Source organism: Microtus ochrogaster, chromosome 8 (genome assembly GCF_000317375.1).
Source record: "Microtus ochrogaster isolate Prairie Vole_2 chromosome 8, MicOch1.0, whole genome shotgun sequence".
Taxonomy (NCBI): domain Eukaryota; kingdom Metazoa; phylum Chordata; class Mammalia; order Rodentia; family Cricetidae; genus Microtus; species Microtus ochrogaster.
The window spans coordinates 15747694-15767055 of NC_022015.1; the positions used below are offsets into that span (position 1 = coordinate 15747694).

General features: G+C 42.8%; 2 protein-coding genes across 5 annotated transcripts in view; one reads left to right on the forward strand and one right to left on the reverse strand.

Moving 5' to 3' along the window:
* The window catches only part of Dcun1d3 (defective in cullin neddylation 1 domain containing 3), a 41743-nt gene extending 32197 nt beyond the window's left edge, over positions 1-9546 (forward strand). For all 4 annotated transcript variants that reach the window (XM_026781261.1, XM_005351162.3, XM_013347729.2 and 1 more), the window contains 2 exons: positions 2137-2672; positions 4709-9546. In XM_026781261.1, the coding sequence (XP_026637062.1) occupies positions 2242-2672; positions 4709-5192 (915 nt within the window). In that variant the 5' untranslated portion in view covers positions 2137-2241 and the 3' untranslated portion in view covers positions 5193-9546. The remainder of the gene's footprint in view (positions 1-2136; positions 2673-4708) is intronic.
* Positions 9547-14845: 5299 nt separating this feature from the next.
* Positions 14846-19362, reverse strand: part of Rexo5 (RNA exonuclease 5) — a 54663-nt gene continuing 50146 nt past the window's right edge. Inside the window, exons 18-19 of the mRNA XM_013347718.2 lie at positions 18716-18834; positions 14846-15088 (exon numbers count right to left, since the gene is read on the reverse strand). Coding sequence (XP_013203172.2) covers positions 15007-15088; positions 18716-18834 — 201 coding nt within the window. The 3' untranslated portion in view covers positions 14846-15006. The remainder of the gene's footprint in view (positions 15089-18715; positions 18835-19362) is intronic.

Sequence of the window (19362 nt, forward strand, 5' to 3'; positions counted from 1 at the left end):
GGTCAGACGGAGGGCAGGAAATCCTCTTATCGCACTGGGTGCTGGGCCTCCTGCAGCAGGAGCTGAGCAGCAAACACTGGTGAGTCAGCCAGTCTGTGAGCATGTGGGGTTTGTGTAAGTTTGGGCCTTTTGTTTCTTTCAGCAATCTAGACTTTAGAAACACAAATCTGGAAACCAGACCCTCCACATGCTGCAGTCCTTGTTTGGAGAGAATTCTGCTGGAACAGTTGCTTCTCTTGTATGATGGTCTTCCAAGAATTAACCCCTTGCCTTTTGAAATTTGAATAGGTTTCACTTATGGCTTACTACATGGCCCAAAGTATGAACAGCCTGTAAGAAACCATGCTGGGGTCTGTCACTTTTCATAGCCAAAATACTTTTAAGGGTGTGTGTGTGTGTGTGTGTGTGTGTGTGTGTGTGTGTGTTCTAAAGCAAGTTGGAACTGTAGTTCTTTTGAGGGCATGTGTAGACTTGTCTTTGTCTCTGAGAGTGGAGAACAGGACACACCCTGATAGGAGTCTGCCCTAACTACAGGAATGGTTGTGGGTCTTTTTGGATGACTACACTCACTGCTTCCTTTTAGAGAGAATCCTCTTGAAGGGAACTCCCAGTTTATCTGGACGCTGTTGGTAGAAGCTGTTTAATTTTTTCAGCTTTTCTTAACAACTGCCCTTTGCCCTATTACCAGACTCGTAAGAACTCTGAATTTGCACCATGAAGGGCCATGGAGGCTCCTTAGAAGTGGGAGGCCCATGCCGGACCGACATTGATTTTTTTTGTCTGATGTCTGCTTTCCTTGTTACACTGCTGGCTGTGCATCCACACACTCACAGTGCGGTGTCAGTGGCCGCCATCGTTCTAGTAGTTGGCAGAATTTTGCAAGTACTAAATTGCAAATGGATTGTGTATTATAGCAAACTAGTTGGCAGTTAAGAACAAGCCCTGAGTAGACTGTATTAGAGAAGTTGCTTCTGCTTTTGTCACAAATTTCTAGCAGTTCATATAAAAAATTAAGTTATAACAAATAATACGAACTGAAGAATTTGCTCAATGTAGCCTTTCAATCTGGCAGTTGTATCTCTTTGAGACTGTACTGGGCGTGGAGACACACCTAGGTTGGGAAAGTACCTGGACTACAGGCTCCATATAGGTGGGTGGAGCAGGACGGAGCTAGGAGGTACACCTGTGTGAATCCAAAGGATCAGACACATTTCAGTTGACTGGTTGGTTGGCTAGGCCCCTGCTTGTAGTTTTGACATCGTAACTCTTTACCTCATTAGACCATTATGAGATTACAGGTGGCTTGGATATGGCCTCTTCTCCCTAGCCCAGCAGAATCCAGCTGGATAAACCAAACAATGTATTTTATTGGACTTACTGAGGAGTGTGAATGACCTTACTTCTTAGGACTTCGTAGGAGTTTCCTCATGAAGTCTTGCTTTCAGTTAATTTTCCATCCCTTATTTCTGCTAGCATCTTAGGGAGAAGGGATGGCCGCTGTGAGGTGAGGGCCCTTTAACTCTCCTCCACTCCTACTAAGGAGTGTCACCAGTTCCGTCCATTACTGTTATCATAGACTTAGCCACTTCTGTATTGTTCTGCTCAATTAGTTGCCATGGCTACCAGGCCAAGATAATTTATACTCCAAGGTGTTGATTGTGTTATGCTGGGAAGAAAAGACTTACTGAAACAATCTTTATTAAAATCTGAACACATAGGTTATTTGGTGTAGAGCCAGGTGATGAACTTCTGGCTTACCTCAGGTCCAGATAACTTTCTTATGTGAAGGCCAAAGTTGACAAGACATATATCCCCAGAACACTGTCAGAAATGTAGTCTCTGATGTTCTGCAAATGAATCAGCCTCTTGTAACCTGTGCTACTTTAAGGATTCTAGGAATTTCCCATGCTGGTTCTCCATGTATCCCTTAGCCACCATTTCCAAGGATAAGCCACGGAGATGAATTACAGGAATGGTGGGGGGGTGGGGTACGGTCTTTCCCTTGTTAGCTAAGTTTCCCTCGTTTCCATTGTTAGCTAAGTGAAATAGAGTGGTCACTGGTAGACAGTTCTGGAGTGTAGTGTATCTAACCCCACTCCTCTGCTTGTAGGTGACTGTTATGTAATTTCCTTACAGGTTGGCTGGCTCCTCTAACTGATGGCATGTTGAAGTACATGGGGCAGCAGCAACGAGGGCATCTGATCCGGAGGGGGCCACTCTAGAGGCCAGGCCATCACCACCATGGGCCAGTGTGTCACCAAGTGCAAGAATCCTTCATCAACCTTGGGCAGCAAAAATGGAGACCGTGACCCTAGCAGCAAGTCACACAGCAGGCGGGGAGCTGGCCACCGTGAGGAACAGGTGCCACCTTGTGGCAAACCAGCTGGGGATATCCTTGTCAATGGGACCAAGAAAGCAGAGGCTGCCACTGAGGCCTGCCAGCTGCCAACATCTTCTGGAGATGCTGGGAGGGAGTCCAAGACCAATGCTGAGGAGTCTTCCTTGCAGAGGTTGGAAGAACTGTTCAGGCGCTACAAGGACGAGCGGGAGGATGCAATCTTGGAGGAAGGCATGGAGCGCTTTTGCAATGACCTATGTGTTGATCCTACGGAATTTCGAGTGCTGCTCTTGGCCTGGAAGTTCCAGGCGGCTACCATGTGCAAATTCACCAGGTTAGTTACAGATGCTTCCATGTCAGCAGGTGAACAAAGGAGGAAAGAAAGTGACATTGGGTAGTAGTACCAGCTAGGGCAGAACTGGGCTGACTTCACAGGTTTGGGGCAAGTGGTCTCCCCTCCTTTCTGGTCATTTTCTCTAAAGCTTAAGTGTTCTGAGTTGTAGTTCTGATCCAGAGAATTCCTTAGACTTTCCTAAGGGATTATTATTATTTTATCACATGTCTGGTACTGTAGCATAATTACTGAACAGATTTCTCAATAGGGATTTATGTCTCCATAAAGCCTTGAATTCCTTTTTTTTTTTTCTCTGTGTAATAGTCCTGGCTGTCCTGGAACTAGCTTTAGTAGACCAAGCTGGCCTTGGAGTCATAGAGACCCACCTGCCTCTGCTTCCCTAATGCTGGGATTACAGATGTGCACCACCACTGCCCGGCTAAGCCTTGGATTCTTTACCCTGGTACCTCAGCCTCCAAGGACTGGGTTTATAAACATGTACCATTTGCTGTCCTGGTTTTTTTCCTTATAGAATAAAGCACTGCCTGATTGATAGGTCACGGTTGTATTTATCATAGCACAAAGAGGCAGCCTAACTCTGGCTGCTAACACTCCGCCTGAAGTTAATAAGGACTAAGCAGTGTGAAGCCTGTTGCTAAGTTGCTGCTCAGCTGCACTGATAGCTGCTCAGAACTTGTCTCTTGCTCCTTTATATGTCAGTTCACTCATTCGATATTTATCTGTAGTCTGCCGGGCATTAAGTGTCCACAGAGTGAGTGTCTCTGGAATATACCTCTGCAGCTAGGCCTCTGTGCAGCGAGGACAGCTGGCCCCAGTTGTCAAGAGGGAGTTGTACAAATTGTCATAGTTATGTGTCCATATAGGGGTTGTTTGTATATAAGGGTATGGCAGGATCATGGCAGGCCATGACTTGAAGAGTGCAGGGTTATGAATAATAACTGACTTTTATTTTTTATTGTTGTTAAAGATGGAGTCTCACTACATAGCCCTAGTGGCTTGGAACTGGATATGTAGACCAAGGTGGCCTCAGACTTCAGGATCTGCCTGCCTTTTGAGTGCTGGGCTTAAAGGCGTGAGCCACCATACCTGCCCTGGCAGAACGGACTTCAAAACTCATCCATATGGCCAGTAGATCTGCTCAGTAGATCAGATGCCTCACACTTGAGCAACCTGTACAGTCCCTGAGATGATAAGTGTGAAACCATGTTATAAACGGCAAAGTGCTGTATACATGTTAAAAATGCACACACCTGGGTGTGGTGGTACATGTCTATAAAACCCGCCCTCAGGAGGCTGAGGTACAAGGGTAAAGAATTCAAGGCTAGTTTGGGCTACCCTATCTCATAAAACAACAGAAACAAACAAAAATATAGTTAAAAGCTTTTAAAAACTACATAGTTTCGGTTTTGTATGTGTGTGCATGCACATAGACCATGCTGTGATTGTGAGGGGCAAAGAACAGCTTGAGGGAGTTGGCTCTCTGTCTTGTGGGCTCTTGGGATCAAACTCAGGTCTTAGTAGCAAGTATGTTTACTTGCTGAGCCATCTTGCCAGGCCCTCAAAGCCACGTCTATGTGCTTATGTTTATGGGTGTATTGCCTACATTGTATGTCTCTGCACTGTGTGCATTCTTGGTACCCTCAGAGGCCAGAAAATGTGTGAGATCCCCCAAAACTGGAGTTACAGGTAGTTGTGAGCTGCCATGTGGGTTAGAGGAATTGAACTGAGCTTCTTTGGAAGAGCAGTCAGTGCAATCCACTGTGCCATCTCTTGAGCTCTGTTTTTTTTTTTTCTTTCTGTTGTCTATCTATATCTCTTTATTTTCGAGGCAAGGTCTGACTATGAGCCCTAGCTGTAGAACACTGTGTAGACCAGGCTGGCCTAGAACTCAGAGATCCTCCTGTGTCTGCCTCCTGAGGGCAGGAGGTTACTGTGCTATTGTTACTGTGCTGTCTTCCTCACCATATATGGCATCATTTGTACTTATTAATCATACCTTTTCCTACCTGTCGCAGGAAGGAGTTTTTTGATGGCTGTAAAGCAATAAGTGCAGACAGCATTGATGGGATCTGTGCACGGTTCCCTAGCCTCTTAACAGAAGCCAAGCAAGAAGATAAATTCAAGGATCTCTACCGGTTTACATTTCAGTTTGGCCTGGACTCTGAAGAAGGGCAGCGGTCACTGCATCGTGAAATAGCCATTGCCCTGTGGAAACTAGTATTTACCCAGAACAATCCTCCTGTATTGGACCAATGGCTAAATTTCCTAACAGAGAACCCCTCGGGAATCAAGGGCATCTCCCGGGACACTTGGAACATGTTTCTCAACTTCACTCAGGTGATTGGCCCTGACCTCAGCAACTACAGTGAAGACGAGGCCTGGCCGAGTCTCTTTGACACCTTTGTGGAGTGGGAGATGGATCGGAGGAGAAGAGAAGCAGAGGGGAGAGGTGCACTCAGCTCAGGGCCCGAGGGCTTGTGTCCAGAGGAGCCGCACTGAGGATCTGCCTGCTGCCCTGCAGCCACCTGAGGAATTGGACCTTTCTGGAAATTACTGAAGATCCGGATATTTTCTACTTTACACCTTTCTCTGCCTTGTATTTGAAAGGGCTCTAAAATGCTGTATCATGTTTTAGGCACTTTCTTCATTTGTTTGGTTATTTTGGTTATTTCTTTTTGGGGTGAGAAATCCCCCAAAATATTTGAACCTGGCTACATGTTGTGTACCTTTTTTGAAGCCTTCAGATAGAATAAGCCTGCCATTTCTTGCACAAATGTATTAGATTTGTTTTGGTTTTGTGGGGGAGGGTCTAGGCCTGGGTGGGGAGGGACTGTTAGGTTGAGTTAACATTACAATGACACAGTGCCAGATCTCAGTTTTGCAGATTACTTTTCAGGGCAGGTCTGTACTGTGTGTAGTGCTGTTTACATGGTTGAATTTAGGTTGTAATAATTATTTTAAACAATTTACACAGATATGAATAGCAGTGTTAACTGTTAGCCACATTGCATTAATTTCCAGACAGTTTGGAGCTCTTGGAGAGCCAGGGCCAAGGCCAGTCAAGAGCATTTGCAGCCTGACGCCCCACCCATCCCTTTAAGCTAATTTATCCAAAGCCCTTACTTCCCTCACTTCTTGCCCATTCCTTCTTTGACCTATTGCATTTCATGTTTAATTTATCCATCACCATGCTGTACCTGTCAGTCAAGTGAGCAGTTTTGTTTTGTTAGAACACATCGTACTGAAACCACTTAAGCGTTGAATGCAGAGAAAGCAGTGCTACCTCAGTTTTGCTGGAAGTAGACTTCTTTGATAGTTTTCTTTGATGTTTTGTATTTTCATGTCATGAGTGGAAATGCTTTTTTTTTTTCTTTTTTCTCTTTTTTTTTATTTGCCTTGGAGCCAAAGTTTCCGTTCTGGGTGGTGAGAAAAGCATGCCTGCCAGCCAGCTGACCAAGAAAACTATAGCATGGAACTCTGCTTCAAACTGTTTTTTTTTTTTTCTTTAGTTTTTATTGAGTATCATCAGCTTACTTGTCTGGCAAGTGCAGAAGCCTGAGGCCGGCCTGAACTCTGCCAAACAAATTATCCAAGTGTATTGAATCATAAAGTGTATGCCCTCTCCCTCTCTGCTGCGCCCACGTTGTCACTTAACCCCCAGGAGTTATTTATTATCTTTTTGTTCATGTCAAGCTCATTTGGGGTATGTGATGACTGTTTAGGTTTACATGACCCGCCTCTTCTTCCCTTACCCCCAGATATGTATATATACATATATAAGATATGTATATATTTTACCTTTATAAAATATATATATATACACATATATGTATCTATATTCCTTTATTTGTCTGCTAAAACTGGCCATAAAAGAGGGAGCTGCCTTTGATCTGTAGTTAAGATGCCAGGGAGCATCATAAATGGAGGCTATTGTATATGAATTTGGACATTTTCACTGAACTTGAATGAATTTGCTCACAGGAAGGAGGAACCAGTTCTCTAGACTCCACATGTTCATTCTGCCAGGCCAGCTTTGGTCAAGCTGCCACCAGGGCTTGAGGAGCTGACTCTGTCCTACCTAGTTTACTAGAGGACTCTCTCGATAATTTCCCATTAAAAAAATATCCTCAAAAAAATTGTACTGGAAGGTGGGTGGTAGGAGCTTGTATAGTTCAGCTTCCAATACTTCGGAACAGATTAAAAAGGGAATCTTTTAATAAAAGTTACAAAAATATTTATACTCTTGATACAATGAAAAGTGTCTGTTAAATATTTGGAATTTTCTCCCTTGATTAGTGTACCCCAAATCCTGGGTATATGTTTCTCGCCATGGGCAAGAGTTGCATGCTTTGAGTTCTTTATGAGTCTTACAGCTCTGGGCTCCTGTCTTTATAAAGATGATTATTTAAGGTGATGACAGTCCTATTTCTTAAAACTACTATTGACACAGGGAGCGTTTTTGTAGGCCTGACAACTGTCCTTTCTTGAGGCACAGATGAGAAACCTGAAAATCAGCCCCAGACGTAAGATAGTCCTGGAAGGTCGAAGAGGCTGATGGCCAGATGTGCTCCTTTCTTCTAGCCATAGTAAGACAAAGTCCTTGAGCAAGTCAGTATCCAGGGGCCCAACAGTTTCCCAGGGCACAGCTACACGGCAGCCTTTGGAGATCTCACCCAGCCAGTCGTTCTAATGCTGGAGTAGGTGGAAGTCCAAGGAGGGAAGGAGTAGTGGAGTGTTGTAGGTAAGACTTTCTGTCCCTGGTAAGAAAGGGTGTATGTGCAGGGAAGTGCCAAGAGAGGGAGGCTGTCAGGGCCCCATGGACTCAAGGAACTAGATTTCTTTCCCTCTGGGTAGATTCTGGCTGATGGTCGGTCAGTTTCTCCAGCCCGTCATTTAGAAATTATTTGTGACTGTATTTATAATGCTATTGTTGAAAACCAGAGAAAGGAACAGTTAGAGGGACCTGCGGTTCTCTGTGCAGTGGTCTTTTGTTTGTTTTGCCAAGAGATTCACAGCAAGGTATAAGCTTTGTAGTTAACAGTTCTGAGAAACAAAACCCTCTGTTTCACTCACCCTCAGATAGGCTTGCTCCAGCAGTGGCTGGAGGCCAGATGTTTGCCCCTCAGGTAAGCCAGCTTTGTGACACTGGGGTGATGTGGGGAGGTGTGATGTGTGGGTGCCATTTTGGAATTCTGCAACATCTAAGCATTACTACACAGACAGATTCTGTTGGAAAATTGCTTACTTTTGGCAAGCGACTTTTTGAGTTCCCATGGTATTTCTTTAGTTATTTATTAGCAAGCTGTATGAGGTAAAGGGTTGTTTTATTGAATTCTTTCCCCTAGCCTTGCCAAACTTGAATGTATCATTCTTAATGACACTTTGCTATACTTCTAGGGGTTGCCTCAGCAGCTCTCTTTACTGTGGCGGATGTGCCAACATGTGTATTGTTGGGTCCAAAAGCCTGTATGTACCCATCTGATAAAAGAAAATCTTTCCAGAGCTGGCTGAAAATTCAAATTTCAGCCAAAGCTTTAGGCTAAGGGAAAGATAACAGAAAATGTGCAAAGCAGTATTGTTCATGTTGGACGGACACAAAGTAACGAGTTAAGCTGCACATAGTATTAGCTTGAAACAGGCTCCTAGGGCCTGGTCTTTGGGCCAGATCAGGTTATGGGACCCCATAGATTATGTACTTGGACCATTGGTGGGAAGTTGCTGAGATAAAGGCTAGTCCAAAAACTAAGGAAGCAAAAGGTCTGTATATTGGAATGTATGGTTTGCTATATTTCAAGTGGGGTCTTCAGTGCAGCAGGTAGGCCCGGCTATACAGTTACACAAGGGGACAGGAGAAAGCTACTGTTAAAAAGTCCCCCTCTCCCCCTTCTTTCTTAGACTTATTTTCCCATGTATGTTAGGATGGCTAGTGATGACTTGAACATCTCGGTAACTGACAAGGGTCTTACTTGAAGGACTCGAGCAGTATTTAGCTTTAATACTTGAACGAACAAAATTATCAAAATAAGTCTGTTAGGGCTTTTTAAAGGACATGTGACATTGATCTTCCCTTCTGGGTAACGTAGAGGGGAAGTTCTTGCCACTCCTCTTCACAGTACATTCCTATGGTAAGCTGTAATAGCAGTCCATACCAGTGAGCCCAGGACTACATGCTGGGGATGATTATCAGCCTCTCCCCCCACCTTTTAAAAAGAATGATGCTTAAGCATTGGGCGCAGATGCTGAGATGGTGTGATTGGCTGAGTAATCAAGTTCTGATTCTAGTGTTGGAGTGGAGTGTTGTTTCTCTTGGAAACCCAGCCTGCTCTCAGATACCTACTTCTATCACGTATCTATCTCAAGCATTGCCAGAAGAAGCCATTCAGCAGCTGCTGTTTTTCTCTCAGCACAACTGTATTTGCTATGGAAGAAGTACCTTCCCTCTAATACTGGTCCCCAGTCCTCAGAATCTGATTAACTGCTCTTCCCTGCTGCACTGAGTATGGATCTAGGTTTCAAAGAGGGAATTTGAAGCAATAGGTAAACAGGGCTTGGTTAAATTTTGATATCACACATATCCTGTCTTAAGCCGCTGAGGTGATGAGTCCACTGCTCATGTGACCCTCCACCTTTGTGGATCCCTCTTGGTTTGTGACCAGCATATGTCTGAGGTTGTACAAACTTGACAAAAGGTAATACTTTTGTATTCTCTGCACTGTTGCACTCTTCAAATAGCCCCTGAATATTAACTTGATATACACATTTTTGTCTTTGATGTCTACAGTATTTTTTTGTTTTTGTTGTTTTTTATTTTGAAGGTTATCTGCTGTTGGATTCAATAAATTTGTTTACCTGACTATTGATATTTCTGCAGAAAACAAAAAACAGTGAATTTATTGAGGCATTAGTTATAAGACTTTTTCCAGTGATGCTGTGCCATGTTAACTGTGTGGGAAAATGACCCATGTAGGATAGGAGCCCAGCTCCAAACACAGGTGATCATCTCCGTGCACTGCCCCTGCTACTGAAATCGTCTTTCTGAAGTCACTCAAGTCCCATGAAAAAAGGTCATCTTGAGCCCTGTGTATGCCCCTAGGTCTAATCAGGCTTGCAGTGATTAAGTTTACTTTTTATTCATCTGCAAAATAAAGGCATCTCCATCAGTGTTAGGACTTAAGAAAAAGTCTACGAAATACCCATGATACCTCAGTGTTCAACCATCCCTCTTAACAGTCTCCAAAAAGATGTTAGGTACATTGGGGGGCAGGGAGCAGAGTTTAGTGTGTGGCATTTACATTTGATCTTTCATCACTCAAGCTCCCGAAAAGGGCTCAACTTTCTATTGTGCCAAATTGGGAGATGAATTTTTTTTGAACTTTTAAAAAAAATCTTATATACCAATCCCAGTTTCCTCTCCCTCCTGTCCTTCCACTCTGGTCCCCACCTTTTTCTCCCCTCCCCCATCCACTCCCCATGGGGAGTCAAGTCTGTCATATCACTTGAGGCAGGACACCAGGGCACCCTCTGTATATAGGCTGAGCAAGGTATCCCTCCATAGGGAATGGGCTCCAAAGAGCCAGTTCACGCACTACGGATAAATACTGGATCCACTGCTAGTGGCCCCACAAACTGCCCATGCCACACAACTGTCACCCACATTCAAAGGGCCTAGTTCTTATGCTGGTTCCCCAGCTGTCAGTCTGGGGTCAGTGAGCTCCTACTAGCTCAAGTCCGCTGTTTCTGTGGATATTCCCATCATAGTCTTGGCCCCTTTGCTCATAATATCACTCCTTCCTCTCTATGACTGGATTCCAGGAGCTCGGCCTAGTGCTTAGCTGTGGATCTCTGCATCTGCTTCCATCAGTTACTGGCTGAAGGTTCTATGATGACAATAAAGGTGGTCATCAATCTGATTACAGAGGAAGGGCAGTTTAGGTACCCTCTCCAAGACTGCTTAGATTCTTAGCTGAGATCATCCTTGTGGATTCCTGGGAGTTTCCCTAATGCCTGGTTTCTTGCTAACCCCACAGTGGCTCCCTCTTTCAAGGTAACTCCTTGCTCTCCCTCTTTGTCCTTTACCCAACCTTATTTCCCAATCCCTCATGTCCTCCCTGCTCCCTTTCTCTCCACACCATTACCACCCTCCCCCATCCCCTCATGCTGCCAACTTACTAAAGAGATCCTTGTCTACTTCCCCTTGGAGGGTCCATGTATGTATCTCTTAGGGTTCTTGTTTCCCATCTTCAGGAGAGGAAAAAGCTAACAAGAACATCTATTCTTAACTTCTAGACTTAAGCCCCTTAGTCCCTCTCTCGTACTTTCTGGTTATTGTCTGTTCAACAATGGCACTGACTAGCCATCTTGCTCATTTCTTTGGTGGAAGTGCTAATGGTTTCTAAAGGTCCCTAGCCTCTTGGTATCTTCTAAGATGTAGTAGGTGCAGGATGGGGATCAGAAAAGGCTTTTCCATTAGAAAGGTCTTAATAAACTTGATATTCCCTAGAAACTGTGTAGTTTGACCCTTGTTCCACACTCCTCCCATTAACTACTTCTGGGCTTTGTCCCTTCTATTAAGCACAGATAGGGACTTACAGATTGGAGAGTAGCAGAGTGGAATGGAAAATAGCCAGCTTGGGTGCTGTTAACAGTGCTGTATGGATTATAAGCAGATAAAATCCATTTTCAATTAGATGATTGGCAAGTAGTTTTTATACAGTTACCAGATGAGCATAATTGCATATGGAATGGACTTCTATCAAGAAAGTACACTAAAAAGTAGTTCAGAGGGATAGAGAAGAGTCTTCAATTCTTGTCTCTCCTATCAAGTCCTCAAAGCAGATAGCTGACTTGGCTCTATAAGTTATCCCTCTAGCCCTTGGTGTTGACCCAAATTATAAAAGAAGCAAAGGTAGATAATTGGGTAAATTGGGTATATGCCAAGGTGTCCGGAGGTATAGAAGTCAAATCATTAGAGATATATAAGCTTTGCCATTGGCTATTTACACTGATCCTTGGATCAATCGGGACTTTAAATTACAAGAGTTCTATGTCTTAAAAAGCAAACTAGAAACACTTTAAATGTTTCTAACATACTTAATCCACAATAAGCTCTTAAAAAGTCAACATGGAAAAGTAGTTGGCTTCCCAACACACCAGGCAACAGAAATATACAGCTCGCTGAAGAAAATCTGACCAAAAAGCTTCTAAGTTAGATGTCAATCTAAATGGTACTCAAGAAAATAGTAATTAAACATGAAAATGTTCTTTAATGCGGCACACTGGCAAAGATTTGAGACAAATTATGCTGGTAAATGGTGGAATCTTTTTGTAGTCAAAAGAACTAAGTATCAATATGCATCAGTACAGAAGCTTTTCTTTTTCTTTTGTTTTGTTTTTCGAGACAGGGTTTCTCTGTGGTTTTGGAGCCTGTCCTGGAACTAGCTCTTGTAGACCAGGCTGATCTCGAACTCACAGAGATCCGCTTGCCTCTGCCTCCCGAGTGCTGGGATTAAAGGTGTGTGCCACCACCGCCCGGCTCAGAAGCTTTTCTTAAGAGGTGCCTGCTGAGTGTGTATGTGCAAGAACACAGTCTACAGCTTCAGTCAACAGTCGTGGTTTAGAAACTATGAGTTATGACAGTATATTATGTAGCTATTTTAAAAATATGAATAATGATAGAAAAATCTAAGCTTGTAAAATACTGTCAGTCATTGCTTCCGAGTGGTTGGATATAATTTACACTGACTTCCCTATTTATTTTTTTAAGAGGTCCGCCTTTAATCCCAGCACTTGGGAGGCAGAGGCAGGCGGATCTCTGTTGAGTTCGAGACCAGCCTGGTCTACAGAGCTAGTTCCAGGACAGGCTCCAAAACCACAGAGAAACCCTGTCTCGAAAAACCAAAAAAAAAAAAAAAAAAAAGTGGTCATTTTCAGAGGTCAAAGGAAATAAAAACATGTGGCTTTAGTGTTGTTCTGAGCAACCTCAATATAGGCACAGGAGTTCCAAACCCAAATCAAGAGTTCCATAAAAAACTCCAGTTGCCTTTTCCCTAAGACTGCTCCTCAGGCAGCTGCCTTGGCAGCTCAGCCTCAGCATTGGCTGCCTAGAAGGGTGTGGGAGAAACAATGCACAAACGCACTTATGAATGGAATGTGTGTTTTGCAAGAGGCCAAGTTGGCAGCTTTGGTTTCCAAAAGGTGGGAGCATCAGCTGGAAGAACACAGTGTGCAGAAGTCTGAGGCTTGAAGGCTAGGTTCATTTCTTCAGTTCTGCAGTTGGGGCCCTGGGGGAAAGCCTCATCCATGATGAAGGAAATAGCCTTGCTGAGTTCAGAAAGTCTTAATAGCTTCTTGCAACACTTTGCAAAGTCCCCTAATGCTTGCCACTTACTGAGCTCAATTCATGCTGGACTTTCACTAATTTAATCTTCCTAACAACCATGAAGTAGGTACTGATTTCCCCATCTTAAATAGGATCTCAGGAAAATACTTCACAGCTACTATTCTTGACATTTTCTACAAGCTAGATCTTTGAAGTCTAATAACTTTTAAAAATAAGTATTTCCTCATTTTATACAGCTGTGGAAATGGATTCAGAATGACCCAAATACTCAGCAGGAGCTGAAGTTGTAACCCAGGCTTTTCCATGTCCACTAGAGGCACTGCCTTTGAGAACAGGAGCCTCAAAAGGTTTCTATCAGTTGAGCTCCACAGCTTTAGAGCTTGGCTGGAAAGGAAGCTCAAGTTGACACAACACACATTTCCTCCTGACAGAGGGACTTCAGGAAGCAGTGTGTTGATCTCAAATCAAACTCTGGTGCTTGGTTCCACTTACAGCCCAATCTTACAGAGGCTTCATTTAAGGATTGAACACTGCCCTAAGTGCCCAACCCCAAATTTTCAGGATTATTCTTTCCTAAGGAAAGGGTCTGTAGCCTTTGGTGACCTGGGACTCACTACATAAATTGACCTCGCTTTCAAATTCAGATCCACCTGCCTCTGCCTCCAGAGTGTGTGCACTACCAAGCCTGCCTGGGTTTTTTGTTTTTTAGAATAGAGCCTTACATCAAAGCATTTTGTAAAACTTGATTTGCCAGTTCCACTAATCAGAGAGAAATGCTGTTAACATCTTGGCACACAGCATTCCAGGCTTGGTTCCAATCCTATGCATAGCTTTGTACATTCCCCTATGCAGCAGGAATCAAAACTATAATACTCTTCTATAGCCCTATACACACATTTACATGTATGACTATGAACTCAATTCTGAGAGCCAGGTGCAGTGGCAAATGGCTTTGATCCCAGAAGGCAGAGACAGATGGATCTCTGTGAATTTAAGGACAGCAGGGTCTACATAGTGTTCCAGGACATAGTGAGGCCCTGTCTCAAAAAGCAAAATAATACTTATGAGATACTATCATCTCTGTGCCTAGATTAATACTATTTAACTTAAATTGAGCAATCTAATAATTTTAAAAGCTGGGACTAGAAGGGGCACATGTGCACAGCAGACTCATTCTTTTGTAATAACCCTGTGGCATCTACTTTGTGCACTTTTTTGTACAAGCATCTTATCTTCAGTTCTTTGGTGGAATTATAGGATCTGAGTGTAGAAAGCAAGGTTTTAGCTGTGATTAGTTCACTTTCTCTGGAGCACTTAGTATCTATCAGATTTGTAATGGTAGATCTGTGTCCCATCTTTCCAACAGTGTTACTAGTCACCTTAAAACTTAGCTGTTTTTTTTTCCCCTGAGTTTTGAAGTTTCCAGTTTCTAAGTGGTGCTCTGGTGTGATGGGGACACCTACTGGTGAAGGGTGATTCTGCAGCTGTATCCCCCAAAAGGTATTTCCAAACATGGAAATGGGTTCTAACTACAAAGATAAATCTTCCATTATCTCTTCTCTTGCCAGATGTTTAGTTCAGCCTTCCCCCGCACCACCACCACTGCCTTTAACTTTATAGCAGATGCCAAAGAGTCAACAGTTTAGCCAGTTACTTACAGAAATTTGACAGACTGGCTGGATTTTTTTCTCTTGGTCTTTGCAGTAAATACCATTTAATGGTAGTGATAGAGCAATCAATCAGTACCTGTATAAATAAAATCAGACACAAAACACTCATTTTCCCCCTCACCATGCCTTAAGAGGAGGAAATGTTTTGAGTTTTAGGCATTTATTGAAATTTTGCACTTTGGCTGGTACCCAACTTTTTAACAAAGGTGTCTGCTAAATGGAAAGACTTGCCATCGTCTTGAAGGGGCCGTAGCCTAGTCACATTCTCTATATGTGAAGGGATACTTGGAAAGTGTGGGGAGATTCACACTCCCAGGCCCGGGGGGTCACTTTCCTCTTCCTCTTTTATTTTCATCAGTCCTAGGCCAGGGTGTAACCCAAAAGTGCTGCAATAAATAAAAAACAAAGACATGTTTTTATCTGAATGGCTCTATGCTCCTAGGATAGAGTAAGTTTTTAAGCAGGTGTGTACAATACACCAAGAGGAAGGTTTATGGAAAGCTGCCTGCTGGAGTGGGCTCAGTGAAGAAGCCTGATTCAAGTCCTAGCTCTGCTGTTTAAAAGACAGATGACACATTTCCAATAAGCCTCACTTTTTCTTAACCCTAAAACGTGCAAGTTACTATGCCACTAAGGCTTAAAGAAGCACAGTAATAACCACCACTCACTGGGCACTTTCTACATACCAAGTGTGGGCAGTTTAAAATACCTGTCCGCTAACCCTTAAAAGCAGCTCGGTGATAAATGTCTTCAATCCATTTTCCAAGGAAAGAAACAGGCTCAGACATTACTTGTTTAAGTCATACTAGCAAGTAATAGCCAGGTTAAGAGTCCTTAGAAACTGGGGTAGTGTCATCTGAAAAACTTTGTTACTTATTAACAATGCTTGTCATTAGAACAGTGCTTACAGTTGAGGAGTCATTTGATACCTGGTAGCTCACTGCCACCTTGGAAGAATATTCATGGGACTATATTTAAAGAGCTAAAGGAGCTCTTTAATGCAAGAAAGGCAGAAAATAGCAAAACACAAAGTGTTAACCTGCTGTCTAGCAAGTCTTTTTTTGAATGACTCTAGAGTCCGATCATTATGGTTCAGTGCAGAGTGGTTGCACTTACTAGTTGTGTGACCTTGGTAAATTGCTTAAACGGAGGCATTGTGCTTGTGCTTCTAAGGACTCTAATAATCCTGACCCAGTCTATGTACTTGCTTGTCACAGAACTTGCTTATTAAGGGTCTGACAGATTCCCATGTGCCAACCCAGTCCAGTGAGTATCCTGGACCCTTGCCTGCCCCTACCACACTAGACTAGATAAAACATCCTGTGCACTGGCCCAGTTTTTGAGTTGCCAGGACTCTTGCCTGTTTGTGCCATCACCAACCTCATTGCCTAGCCATTCTGTGTCCTGGCCAAGTCTGGTAAGTATCCTGAACCCTCTCACCTGCCTGCCATATTCTTAATACTTGGGCCCAGCTTTAGGCAAACAGCTCATACTCTGGCTTAGCCTGGTGAGTGCCCAAGAACCTGGCTTACCCAATTAGCCGAGCTTGCAGAACAGCCATCCATTCGAATCATCCACATTTCTTGCTTACCACTAAACTGGAATCATGCATGTTCATCCAATCCAAAATCAACACTGAGAATCTAAAGGATTAGCTACTAATTATTGATATCTGATCTGAAATCAACCAAGCAACAATAAAAATCAAAACAAAACTCCCAATCAACAGAGGCAGCCTAGAATTAGACATATAACCAAGGAAGTCTACATGATGAAGTCATATTGCAAAACAAATGTTGAGAGGCCAAGACATTATGTCCCTTGCAAAACTCACCAGCCCTATAGAAATGTTCTCCAATAAAAACTACCTAGAGGGCTGGAGAGATGGCTCAGTGGTTAGGAGCACTGACTGTTGTCCCAGAGGACCTGAGTTCAGTTCCCAGCACCCACATGACAGCTTGCTTTTAAAGTTCAGGTTCCACTCACACCCAGACATACGTGCAGGTAGAATACCAAAGCACATAAAATAAAAATTAAAAAACTACCTAGATGAATCCCAGGACAATTTAAAGAAACAATCATAAACATCATCAATGAATCCAAAAATTCAAAGAAAACAACTCAATGAACTTAGGAGGATAAGAATAAATCCAAGAAAATAAATATGTAACTGAATGAAATGACAAGACAGTTCAAGACCTGAAAACTGAATTCAGTAAAGAGATAGAAATAATGAAATTGCAAAACTCAATAACCCAATTAGAAAACTCAAGAAAGCCTTACCAGTAGAATGGATCAAGAAGACAGATAATTAGGACTTGAAGATAAAGTAGAGGAATTAGGGATGAAGAGAGCTCCAGCAGTTATGAGCACTCCTTGCAGAGGACCCATGTTCAGTTTCGGTTCCCAGTACTCACAACTGCTTATGACCACAGATCCAGGGGATCTGCTGCCCTCTTCTGGCCTCTAATGCACTCAAGCTCTGTGGCATATATATACACATTGTGTATATTCATGTATATACACATAAAAATAAAAAGGATTGGACCACATTAGCAAATAATTTGAAAATTTAACGAAACTACATGAAAAATATATAAAAGCTGTAAGACAGCTTGAAGAGACAAAAATCTAGCCATGTGTAGTGTCATGCCTTTAATCCCAGCAGCCAGGGCTACGTAGAAAGAACCTGTCTCAAACAAACAAACAAGGTCAAATTATCACACACAGATGAAGGACAGGAATCCCAATGACACAGACCAGAACTTCAACAAGATCATACAAGAAAACCCCCAAATTAAAGAGACATTACTTATATTTTTGGTTGTGAGCCTAGCCTTTAACAGCTGAGCCATCTCTCCAGCCCAAAGAAACATTATTTAAACTATCATTTGTAGTATAGCATCTCCTAGAATATCAGAATCTTGAGATATTTTTAATCTTTTGACACAGGACTTTATGTAGCCCACAGTGGCCCTAACTCCTTATGTAGCTGGAGCTGGCCTTGAACTCCTTATTCTTCTGCCTCCACCTCCCAAGTACTGAGATTACAGGTACACACTAACATAAAAAACCAGTTTTTATGAAATGTTTAAGAAACAATACAGTTTGAGCTGGCAAGACGGCTCTATGGGTAAAGGCATTTGCAGTGAGCCTGATGATCTGAGCACATGTATGCATACCACACACAAAAGATAATGAATAAATATAACAAAGAAAAACTTAGGAAGAACAGTTCTAAAATTTTCTAACTACTCCAAAAAGGCCCTTTACACACACTGCAAATACCCCACAAATGACACTATATATTTTAGGACTAATTTTAACATTAATTTTTCCTTAAATAATGTTTTTTTTATTTTTTGTTTTGAAAAAAAAATCACTGATTTACTGAAAATCCCTCACAAGAGAATTTTGCTTTGAGACATGTTTTCACAGTGTACCCCAGGACTAGCTTTGAACTCATTATCTTCCTTCAGTCTTCCAAATGCTGGGATTATAGGTGTGTACCACCTTACCAGCTTAGACCTGTGATGGGTAAGTTGGCCAGTTATTAAAAATTTATATAATAGGACTGGGGAGATGGCTCAGTGGTTAAGAGCACTGACTGCTCTCCCAGAGGACCCGGGTTCAATTCCCAGCAACATGGCAGCTCACAACTGTCTGTAATTCTAGTTCCAGGAGACCCAACACTCATGGCAAAGCACCAATGTATGTAAAAAATAAATATTTAAAAAAAATATATAATAGGAGCTATAACCAGACCTATACAGCCCGTTTCAGTATTTATTAGGCCTAAGTCTCTGATTTTAAGGTGGGATGAGCTGCATCAGAAGAACCGATAAATTTAAGTAACAAGTAAAATAGGAATATAATGTCTACCTTCTAGAACTGTGATAATAACTCATGTAAATCCTCATTACATGCCTGGGCATCACTTAACTAAAGGTCTTCCCTTAAAACAGCTGAATTCCAGGGGTCAGAATTCCGAGGACAAAGTATCAGGTCCTTACTTGTTGGTTCCTGGCATCAAGATGAGGCAGAGGGTGCCTGGGCTCAGGCAGTGATAGAGCTTTTCAATCTTCCGGTTGCAACGCCAGGCAACTATCCTTGGGTGGTTCTCCTCCGCAATCTAGGACCAAAGTCATGCATCAACATTTAGTCTCCTGTTCACCTTTTAGAGTTAAAGCACTTTCTTGAGTTCTAAAGCCACAGGAAGCTCTGGAAAAAATCCCTGTCTGAAACTGCAGCCCTCTTACAGACCTCAAGTGACTTAGAACTTCTGTGGCAGAGGGCAGCTTCTGTTGGTTCTCTCAAGTGAGTCTTCCAGAAGGGCCCTAAGCGAGGGAGTCATATCACTGATGAGGTTCCCTACCTGCCTTTGCCATTAAGGGTATCTGTGACCTTGGATGAGTCAGTGACCAGCTCTAATCTCCATCCCTCATCTGCTAAGTCTGAGACTACAGCAAAGTTTCTAAGCTTTAAGCAGCCTTCGATCTCCACACTTACACATACACATACACCTTCTTTATTCATGCATTTCCACTGCTGCCTTAGTCTTGCCTAATCTCAGGTCAGATGTAAGTTTAATGGAAGTCCTAAGCTACAAAAGTGGAAACAAAAAAGTCTCTACCTATGACAGCCAAAATTTATCTTGTGT